The sequence below is a fragment of the Clupea harengus genome, chromosome 4, assembly GCF_900700415.2.
Source record: "Clupea harengus chromosome 4, Ch_v2.0.2, whole genome shotgun sequence".
NCBI lineage: Eukaryota > Metazoa > Chordata > Actinopteri > Clupeiformes > Clupeidae > Clupea > Clupea harengus.
In genome coordinates this window covers 633,922-645,460 of record NC_045155.1, presented here as the reverse complement: position 1 = coordinate 645,460, position 11,539 = coordinate 633,922, and the positions used below count along the sequence as shown (strand labels likewise).

Here is an 11,539-nt window from a genome sequence, read left to right as displayed (position 1 = left end):
TCACTGTTCCAATTTTGTCGCACTCGCCTGGACCCTCCCACCTGGACACACTGCTCAGTAGCTCAAGAAAGCGGTCACATTCAGGGTCATCGTTCTTGGAGGAAAGGAGCCGCCAGTAGTCTTTTCTTTTTCTCATGTCACGTAGAACAGGCTTAATCACGTTAGTGCCAATTATGAAATCATCTCTCTGGCCCGGAACAACTAGAGTAGGTACAATGAACTTTGATTCATACACTTCAACTTCAAGGTCATAGAAGCACTTCGGGTAGGTCGTCTTGCCACCACAGCCCACAATCACCACATTACCAGGGATAGGCTGAGCACTGGGCAGAACACCAGCAGCTTGAAGTTTCTTCTCTGCCTCTTCACTGAGTGTACAAGACATGGACCCAGAATCTAACATTCCTCTCAAAGTGACCTTGCCACTCACCAGCACTGGTGCATAAAACAGCTCACTTGATCCTTCGAGTTTCTGCGAGCCAATGAGAATCGGCACCTGGTCTGCTGGCAAGAGTTGACAGTTGGCACTGTAGATTGAAAGTAGATCTGGTTTCCTGGTGAGGGCTTCGGCACTGCCACCCACGCTTTCCCTCTCACAGCGTGGGCTACCTAGTTTAACGGCTTGTGGCTGGGCTTTGCGGATGCTGCTGCCGGACGAGAGGCACTTGGACAGTTGTTTTTAAAGTGGCCAGCTTGGAAGCAATGACAACAGAGTTTCAGCAGTCTACAGTGGCTGAAGGTGGAGTGGTCAGTGCTGCTGCATACCTCACAGGCAGAGGACACAGAGGGCCGGGCGGGGCGCTGACGGTACAGGGGCTGAACATTTTGTGACAGCGACTGGGTGGAGCACAGTGTGATGACTTTATTCAGCATGCCTACTACTTCACGCATACCTGGCTCCTCCTCTGCATGGTTCACAGCCATTGATACAGCTGCGGGCGGCTGGCGAAGCACAGGACCCATCAGCTCTTCCTTTTCGGACAGGATGTTGAACTGTGCAGGGGACTGACTGACTGCAACAGGGGGAGGACTGTAAATGGATGAAGAATGCTGGCTCACTGACGTCCCACGCCTCAAATCCCTCTGATGCTCGTCTAAGCGCTCCTGGATCTCTGAGGCTGTCCATTTTCTGGCTGATTTGTACTTGAAAGACATGGCCAAATGGGGGTCTGGACAATGAGTAACAAACATCATCACAACTTCAGCGCACACGTCTTCTACACATTTGCCCTGCCTGCGGAGGCACTCATCAGCAATATCGATAGCCTTGTTCAATCGCACCCAGTAGTCTAATGCACTCTCACGCATTCTTGGAAGTGTGCTATAAAAGTCAGCCATGGGCATGCTAGAGTATGGGAGATCGCTAAAATTCTGCTTCAGGATGTCAAAGACAGCAGTAGGGCAGCTGTAGGGGTCAACTTCCGCGTTGCTGCGCAGCGAAACCTTAACAATGTCCCTGGCTTTCCCCATAAGTCTGCTAGTTATCACATCATACTTTTCTGCAGTGTCGCATTTGCGTCTTCGCATGTAGCTTTGCATTAAATCCTCCCATTCATGGACAGTGCATGTGTCAGTGTGGTCACCTCTGAAGAACGGGGGCGGTCTGGCGTCTGCATGGACAACTACATTCAGTCTCGAGGCATCCAGACAGCCTCCTGAGCAAGTCTGTGTAGGTGTGGCATTTGCTGGGCTTGTGCTGGGCATAAAGTTCTGCATTGTATCATTCGTGTCATGCGCCTGCGCTGTATGTCTGTGGGTAGGATAACTAACAGTATCAAGATCTGCTACCTGCTCCTGTGTGTTACTTACTTTGTGGGTGATAGGGGTTGAACATGCCACCGGGCCTCGACCTGACTGGCCTATCTTTCGATCACTGGCTTCTCCATCTAACCCCATATAGCATCCCCTCCCCAGCCCACTAGATACATAAACACCATTCATTCTTACAAATGACATTTCAGTACAATTCTATTAATTATGCAAGCACAGAAAAAAAACGTTTTTTAAATGATAGCAAATTGTGATAATAGCACCAAATAACACTGGCTTATCATTCAGGTATATACATTCAATAGGCTACTATTATTATCATTGAAAACTTTCAGGACAATGAAGTTTAACAAAATCCCAATAAAGTAAAATTGCCCTCTATAACATGGTAAAATAAGCAGTCTGTCAACCTAAAGCAGCCTAGGATTACAACGTTTACGTCAGAATTCAGAATGTGCTTTTCTAAATCACAACACGCACGTTGCGTGAGACAGAGCATAAATACCGGAGCAGAGCTAGTCGACAGCAGACAGTAGCAGCTAGCAACGGTGGTAGCCGCAGCAGTGGGATAGCAGTAGCAGCTTCAGCGACAGCAGCAGCAACAGTCCCGGTGATCTAGCGAGCGTAGATCTGATGAACCGACGGTCACGGCACCAATGTAACCGGTGGTAACTTCTGCGTTGTGTTTTTTTTAATACTTGTGACCCGTGGACAACAGTTGCTGAGATGTATCTTTATTTCTGTTAAAGCACACCAACAGAAACAGTATAATAAGTCTCCAGCTTGCTAGCTTCACTATAAATGCTCATTCCAAGCATATACCAAACAGGCAAAAAAATAAGAACAGACATGTAATATATACATTAAGAAAGATAAATAAAAACCGTATCACACCTGTTAAAGCACACCAACAGAAACAGTATAATAAGTCTCCAGCTTGCTAGCTTCACTATAAATGCTAGCCCCCACATGTAACAAAAGGAAAAAACATATAAACAATATGTCAGAGGGATATTTCATATAAATAGTCCAGATATATAATACATATAATAATAATAAGTTATAAGAAGATATATAATAACATAGATGCCTATTTTTAAAGGCAATATTTATTAGATTATCCATCCCACTAAAACTCAACCACCTACCTCATTCCAAGCATATACCAAACAGGAAAGAGGAAGGGGGGAGAGAGGAACAAAACAGGGGGAGACAGGGGGGGCTTCCAGAGACCCCCAATACCAGTGTGCTTGTGATATCAAAATAAAAGATTAAAAAGAAACTGAAATACAGGTAACAGATTATCTTGTGCAATTATTTAAACCTGCTTTTCTAACCTGTTACATATAGGTGCATACAGTAAACATAAAAACATACAACACAGTAAGTACTACACATAACATAAAACATAAAAACACAGTAAGTACTACACAAACACAATAAGTACTACAATACAAAAAGCAGGGCAGGAGTGCAAAAGTGGATGTGCAATGTAGTGTGTGCCTCTACCAGAGAAAACAACAGGTACAGCTCAGGATACACCTTGAAACGTGTTTGCATACATATCTCAGTGTCTGAATGATGCACTGGCTAATTATATTAACATCAGTCTCAATATACTATACGACGGATTGAGACGGTTATCCAGAGAAAGGGGTGGGAAGTTTGGGGGGGGGGGGGGGGGGCTGGGCTAGGGTAAGGGTAGGAATTCGATACAAACCCAGGTTAGGTTAAGGGATTAGGGATTAGGGGTGGTAGATCCCCTTGGGATTACGAACCTGGATTCGGGTAAGAGAATGAACTGTGTTACAAACCCTGGGGGGTATTCCAAGGGGTTTAGTGACAACCCTGGGTAAATTAACTCAGAGCAAGTGGTGAACCACCTAATAGAAGAAGAGCTCTATGGCACGTTAGCTTACGTCAGGGTAACCAGACATCCCCGTTTTTGCTAGAGTTAATTCCCTGAAATGTCTCCGTTTTAACTGTAGCCTATATTAAAACCAGACCGGAAGGTTAGAAGAAGGAGGACCAGGCAGCAGAGCAGACAGGGAGACGTCTTGCTTGTGTTGGCCACTAGAGGGGGCTGGCTGCTCGCTGTAGCAGATTCATATCACTCTTCTTCTTCTTCAAGTAATCACTTGCTTGTCACTTGCTAGTTTTAGAGAAATCTGCTGTGTAAAACTCCACCAGAAGCTAGCAAGTGTTAAGTGAATTCAACACACAACGGTCTTTTCAAGCCAGGGCAGAGGTATCTTGGGAATTCGAACGGATTTGTACGGCCGGGTGATAAGTAGCTGATTTGTATAAGCATACAATCTACTTGGATGTCGCCCTAGTGCATAATCTTCACTGCAGTCACCCATATGTTAACAGCAGCTGTCTCTGTCGCGCCAGAACTGGACCTAGCCCAGGGGTGTGTTTACAAATTGTAGATGGTGAATTTGACTTGGCCTTCACTATAGTTTGTTACAGTACAACATGAAACTGGAACTATCCCCCTTTTGTATTTCATACAACTATTACAACTAATACAAATATTTAATGTTCTGGTCTGGAAATCTGGTCACCTTAGCTTCCATTAGGAAGTTTACTAAAGAAAACAACTTGCCATCGAAGTAAACAGCGGTCAGCAATTCATAGCCGAGTAACACAAGCTGACCATTCACTGTTGCTGTGGTTAGAGTCGCCGCGACCTGTAATTACCTTTCTTGGGAGGTGCACGTCATACTACGGCGTGGAGTAGCCTACAAGCATGTTTTTAACTCCTAGCTCCGCCCCTGTCAGTGATTTGCTTAGAAAGTGAGAAAACAATATAATTGTAATTTCCAACTTTCCTATTTTCAAATGGATCTACAATACCTGAAACCTACATTTAACAAAGAAAAAAAAACAAACAAAAACTAAATATCTTACGGTCCTCGGACCTCGAGCCACATTCCCAGCAAGTTGTTGTTAGTGGTGTGTTTATGCTTTCACAACAAGACCACATGAGCCATTTGACCAATGGGTGTATTCTGGAACGCTTTTTTGGCGAAGCCTACTGCGCAAGTCTCTGTCCATTATAGTGTGTAGGGCTAGTGGTGCACTGTGCTACACATCTGGACGGTCCACTATGGAACGTATGTGGAATGACGGGCACAAGATCGGATGGCAACCAATACGCGAACCCCAACATGACGGATGACCCGAGTACGCACACCACCGACCCCGGGGTGGAACCCACGATGCGCAGCGAGGAGGAGCGATTTCGAACTTTCCAAAACTGGCCAAGCAATGCGCCGGTTACCCCTGCTGACCTGGCAAGAGCCGGCTTTTACTTTCTTGGGGTCGGGGACACGGTACAATGTTTCTGTTGTGAAGGAATACTGAGATACTGGGTTCACGGAGACAGCGCGTTGGAAGAACATAAGAGGCACTTTCCAACGTGTGATTTCGTGCTCGGCAGAAATGTTGGCAATATACGGCGATATGCCGAACCGGGGTCTGCTGACGACGTGGATGGACAACTTCTGAGCCAACTTCAGAGGATGACGGTGGACGACCAAGGAGTCGCTGGCCAGGCAGTGTACCCGGAGATGGAGTCAGAGGATACTCGTTTGACCACCTATCACAACTGGCCTACGGGAGCTTCGGTCCAACCTGATGCTCTTGCCAGGGCAGGTTTTTTCTATACCGGTACGTGTGATTGGTAGTAATTAGTCATGTATCCCCAATATAGCTCTAAATGATAACAATGTCTTTAAAGGTTTAATCCTAATTACCCAAATGTTGCAAGTGAGCCCAGCAGTGACATCCCCACAAATATAAAGTCAACTATTACAATTTACACAATCAAACTGTTATAACTGAGTGAACATTTGAGTGAACATTTCCTTTTCACAAAAACGCGCAATGAAACGGATCGTTAAGGGATGTTCTTCTTTGTGTGTGGGATCACGCGACTGAAGTCACGCTGACACAGATGCGCGCAGAGAAAAAGCTAGACAGCGCGCGACCGTTACGGGGCCATTGAAGCTCACTCTGTGGACTAGCTGTACATACAGCGGGTCACTATTTTCAAAGAAAACATCAAAGATATACCTCTTTCTGGACTGTGGTGAGGTGAGATGAGAGAAAGTTTACGGCAAGTGTTTGAAACTGAGTGAAAAGATTCATATTTGATGAGATAATACGAACAGTGGACACCCTGCAGTCTTGCGCTCTGTCTTCTGTTAAGTGATAGTGTTAAGTATACAACATGATTAGCTTTGCCTGATCTGACCATGTTCAGTTGCCTTCACCCCCCCCCCCGCCCACCCAAGCCTTGTGTGTGCCTATATGTGTGAATACGTGAGAGAGAGGGAGAGAAAGAAAAGGAGGTTAAGAAGTAATGTGTTCCCTATTTCTCAGGCCATGGCGACAACGTCAAGTGCTTCTTTTGTGATGGGGGCCTCAGAAACTGGGAACCTGGAGATGACCCATGGCAAGAGCATGCCAAATGGTTTCCACGGTAATAAATGTGAATGACTGTAGTTTTAAAAGCTATCAAAGACGGGTACCTGATTAATACAGAGCCTGGTCTAATACTCTGAATTGTATCCATACATTTCTACAGGTGTGAGTTTCTGCTTCAAACAAGAGGGCGTGAATATGTCAGCAACATCCAGGAGTCCTATTTTAACATGGGCGAAACAGTGGTGAGCATTATGGTCTGGCCAGGAAAGGAAACAGCCCTTAACATGTCCTTGACTTCATCTGGTTTTACCCTGAAAAACAGACTCTGTTTAATACATTGGTTTCCAGTAGCAAACTTCTTAATTATCCGTTAATGAATGGACCCATATTTATATTCCGTTTCAAATGATGTAGAAACAAAAGGTTTTATGATTCGTAGTGTTTATATGTGAACATCACAGCTTCTCCAAACCTCTCCTGCAGGGTGGATCCCAACCTCCTACCACCAGGGCAATGACCTCGGGGAGCGGTAAGTGAACAGTCTAATTAATCGACTTGCCAGCGGGTCAAAATAATGCTTTGTTGTTGGACGCCCCCCTAACAACAGGACTTGAAAACATGGCTGTTACCGTAAGCTGCTACGCAACGTGTTGACAAAAGGGTATAGCAATTTAGCTACTCTCTGAAAAAAAATATCAAAGTGTGGAAATGTATTGTGAAAATATACTGTCGACCTTTTAGTATTCAGCAACGAAACCCTCCGTAAAGTTGATCCGAAGGTCAGGTATGCTTTTATGCTGTCAAGGATCAGTCACGGGTAACTGTGAGGTGCAGCCACTGTACCCTGCAGTTCCTTTCATCTGGTCCGCATTCAGGGAGAGTTTGGGAGCCAGGACTAAGTGTTGCTAAGCAGTTATTTTCCTCCCACCCCAGTGCCTCTCTCTCCTGGGCATCTGAACTCAAGTTCACACACCTTTATGTGGTGTCCCTTCTGGACTGTCCCAGCAGATCTCACCTGTCTGTCGTGGGGGTATAGATAAGAGTTCATAAATCACATCTTCTGACCTTCACCCAATAGCAAACAGTTATTTTCACCTTGAAGACATCGGTTCACAATGAACGCCTCTCTGACATAAGACAAAATCACACCCTCACCACACACACATTCTATTTGCACAATTTACACAACACAATTTATTTCCTCGAAGCCACTCACACTGCAGTGAAAGCGAACGAAATCCCCCTGAAAGTAGCCTCTTGGATAGTTGTAGCACCATGCTAAGACTCCGCCCACCACGCTCCCTGACTGACCCCTCCTCTCTGTGTCCCTCTGGCCTTTCCGGCGGCAGACGTGGTGGGGGGTCAGGGGTCGTCTCCCGCCCTGCTGTCCCCCGTGGTGCAGACGGTGCTGGGAATGGGCTTCCAGGCGGCGCTGGTGGAGAGCCTGGTGCAGACGCGTTACCTGCTGACCGGCCGGCACTACACCTCCGTGGCCGACCTGGTGGGCGACATCCTACAGGCCGAGGAGGAGGACCGGCTGCGGGCCGAGCAGACCACAGGTGGGGGTGGCCCCTCGTGGGTGGGTGGGTGGGTGGGGGTGGGGGTCGTGCTGTCACAGTTTTACATACATACAGCACACGCCCCACAGAAGGGGGCGTCCTAGAGCTGCGTCGTGGAGCTAGGTGGCTAACTGGGCTACTGGTTTGTTCCTTGTAGAGCCGGTGGAGAGGCACGGTAACGGTGGCGGTGGGGGAAGAGCGCAGGTCACAGCCAGGGACAAAGGTCACCTTCCTCACGCTGAAGCTTCTGCGTTTGGGCCTGCTGTCGGCCGTGCTCTGGTGTGGTGTGGTGTGTGTGGAACTCTGAACTGGTGCAATGCGTCTTAAGCATGTGCATGTTCGGTGCGTTTTAAGTGTGTGTGTGTTGACACAGCTTCACGTGTGTAGTGTATTCATATGTGTAAGTAAGCTGTGTGTATGCGTGAAATGTGTGTGTATTGCGTTTCTCTTGTGTGAAATAACACAAATTTAAACATGTGTAATTCTGCACCTGTTGTGGAAAATGTTCATGGTTAGAGGACAGGGTGGGACTTCCTGTGCTTATGTCCTTACGTGTGTGTTTGTACCTCTGAAGTGGTGTGTTTCTGACGTACTTGTGTGTTACTGAAACCTCCTTCTGGCTGTGAATTTGTGTATGCATGTGTATGCGTGTGTGTGTGTGTGTGTGTGTATGCATGTCTGTGTGTGTATGTGTGTATCCATTCTCCTGTCTCTGTTTGTTTTGTGACTATGTCTTCTGAGTGTGTTCATGCCTGTCTTTCTCCCTTTTCTCTGAAATTTGTATGCCTGTGTGTTGTGTATGTTCATGTGTGTGTGTGTGTGTGTGTGTGTATATTCATGTGTGTGTGTGTGTTGTGTATATTCATGTGTGTGTGTTGTGTATATTCATGGGTGCTTCTGTGTGTGTGTGTGTGTGTGTGTGTATGCCTGTGTGTTGTGTATATTCATGGGTGCTTCTCTGTGTGTGTGTTGTGTATATTCATGGGTGCTTCTGTGTGTGTTTGTGTGTGTTGTGTATATTCATGAGTGCTTCTGTGTGTTGTGTATATTCATGTGTGTGTGTGTGTTGTGTATATTCATGGGTGCTTCTGTGTGTGTTCCTAGGCGTTAACCTCTGCACATATCCTTACTTGTGTGTGTCTCTCTCTCTCTCTCCCTGTGTGTGTGTTGTAGCTCTAGGAGACCTGAGTGCAGAGGAGCAGTTGCGTCAGCTGCAGGAGGAACGCACCTGTAAGGTGTGCATGGACAAGCTGGTGTCCATCGTCTTCATCCCGTGCGGTCACCTGGTGGTCTGCACCGACTGTGCCGCCAGCCTGCGCCACTGCCCAATCTGCCGCGCCGTCATCCGCGGTAGCGTGCGCGCTTTCATGTCTTGAGTGAACGCAGAAAACACACACACATACGTCGTACACACGAGTGTGTGTGTGTGTGTGGCAGAAAGACCACACTTATACACGCATGCCATACATGTGTGTGTGTGTGTGTGTGTGTGTTTGTGTGTGTGAAACAGAGATAATAGCTCTGGATGTGGAGACACGTGAGATTCTGAGAATTTAGCCAGATGCTGTAGCTCTACGCTACACAGATGTGCCCAGTGAGCATGTATGTGTGTGTGTGTGTGTGTGTGTGTGTGTGTGGGTGTGTGTGGGTGTGTGTGGGTGTGTGAGCGACAGCACCCTTAGAAACCAGATGAAAACAGAGTTTACAATAATGATCTAAAAATAATAGTGACCTTGGTGAGGTGATAAGCAGCAGTGGTAGTTTTACGTCATAAGGTGCATATAACACAAACACATGTCTGATGTTGGCAACACACACTTAACTGCTAAAACACACCACGTTTGGCTGAGAACAGAACAGTTTCAGACGAATAATCCTCTACACATGTCCGTTATTGCCTTGTAAAGACTGCAATGGGGTGGTCTTGTGTGATGAATGGGGTGCTTGTCTTTACACGAGGCAGAATTTAAAGGGTTCATAGTTTTCTGGGTTATAAAGCCCTAAGATGTTTTATATTGTTGAGCTGTATTTTATCAAAGAAAAGCCCAAGACATGCTCACACACACACACACTCTTGGGCAGATTTGTTTTCTCTGATCATAGAAATGACAATCCTTACTATTTTGTTTGTACTCATGGGATTCAAAGTCATAATAAAGAGCGCATTTGCAAGACTAAACCGTGTTGTTATTTCATATCAGGGTAAGTCAGTGAGCTTACGTTCCTAGACTGGCTGGAAATGCTGATTGCATGTGAAACCTGCTGCTACATCAACAGCTACTAAAAGCACTTAAAAAAAGTACTTAAAGCACTTTGAGCTGCAATCTTTTGCATGAAAGGTGCTATATAAATAAAGTTTTATTATTATTATTATTATTATTACTAGGCCTCTTCTATGGCTTTAAAAACATCTCTTCACCAATGGGCTTCTCCTCCGGAGGCTGTTCCAGTGCCTGGTTAATGCAGCTCAGGTGAACACACACCACACACCACACACCACACAGCACGCACGGAGGCTAATCCCTTGCACAAACACAGTCGGTGTGGAGGCGGCTGATGGAAAGTACACATTTTATTAACAAACGTCTATTTACACTCCGAACACCAAACACATCTGCTGACGGACGGCGATCGCGTTACCAGTAGTCGGTGCTGGCGCACGGCCAAAAGAGACAATGGAAGACATGTTATTGGAAACACACACGGGGGGGGGGGGGGGGGAGTGAAGAGGATGGACGTATTTCTTTTTTTTCGAGCTCCACTTTCTGACAGGTACATGAGTGGTTGATCCATGGTGGATTTTAAAAACAGTGTCTTGATGCGTATGACTCATCATATACATGCAAAGGCTAACTGAAGATGTTAACACAAGAAGTTACAGCAGGTCAAAGGTCAAACACAGCACACAGTATTCATGGGTAGGGGGTTTAGAACAAAAACTAAAGCAGTCGATGAAAAGGCAGGCTCGTAATATGTGTGATATTTTCAGTAACAGAAAACTGTCTGGACTGCACTAACGCTTACTCAGCACTAGAGGGCAGTAGTGTTACATCTGAACGGCAGGGGGCGGCACTCACAAGCGAATAACAGAATACTGATCACCTGTTAAACTTCTTCCAGTCTTAAACATATAAATCACTTGAATATTGTCTAGGAATTCTATTGCTACCCATTTCAATAGAGTAACACAGTAAAGAAACAAGACAGTCACTTCTCAGGGTCGACCCAACACAATGTGTAGCTCAATCTTTGCACTTTTATCAACGTTTCCAAAGTCATCTTTCTTTTTAACCATCTCGCTATAAAAACATTGATACATAAACAGTATGCATCTTTCCCGAAAACTTTTGAGATTACTTAACTGTCCATGAAGAGGTACTGGTGATATTTATGTTCATGTTAATTTCTGTATAAAGTGAAAAAGTAAAAATAAAATTAAGAATATTAAGAACAAAATTTTTTAAATTTACCACAGTGTCACAAAGCCTAAAAACAAGGCCAGTCAACAGATAACACCTTCTCTTTCTCTTAAAAAAAATGTATTGATTAAAGGTAACATTAAAATGCATCATAAAAAAACTGTATTGCATCCTCCCAGCTTCAGGAGGGTAAAACTTAAATACTGATAACTTCATGGATATATTCACAGTATACAACACCGACACAAATTAAAATTAAGACTGAATTCAGACAGACAGGTGGTCTTTGTGATTTACAGCATAGAACAGCATTTAAATACTTTTTTTTCCCCGTCAACAGCTGCATGTGCAGTTTTT

General features: G+C 45.4%; 1 protein-coding gene across 3 annotated transcripts in view; it reads left to right on the top strand.

The window, feature by feature from the left end:
* Positions 1 to 4,332: 4,332 nt before the first annotated feature.
* The window catches only part of birc7 (baculoviral IAP repeat containing 7), a 13,278-nt gene continuing 6,071 nt past the window's right edge, over positions 4,333 to 11,539 (top strand). Inside the window, exons 1-7 of one of the 3 annotated variants that reach the window (XR_004163510.2) lie at positions 4,333 to 5,445; positions 6,160 to 6,259; positions 6,365 to 6,446; positions 6,688 to 6,733; positions 7,554 to 7,763; positions 7,921 to 7,986; positions 8,937 to 9,254. Coding sequence is in view for 2 of the 3 variants with exons in the window: in XM_031565668.2 (XP_031421528.1) it covers positions 4,899 to 5,445; positions 6,160 to 6,259; positions 6,365 to 6,446; positions 6,688 to 6,733; positions 7,554 to 7,763; positions 7,921 to 7,986; positions 8,937 to 9,139 (1,254 nt within the window). In the remaining variant the exon portion in view is untranslated. Of the gene's footprint in view, positions 5,446 to 6,159; positions 6,260 to 6,364; positions 6,447 to 6,687; positions 6,734 to 7,553; positions 7,764 to 7,920; positions 7,987 to 8,936; positions 9,938 to 11,539 lie in introns of those variants that run through there. The other 2 variants (XM_031565668.2, XM_031565669.2) reach the window with 2 other exon arrangements.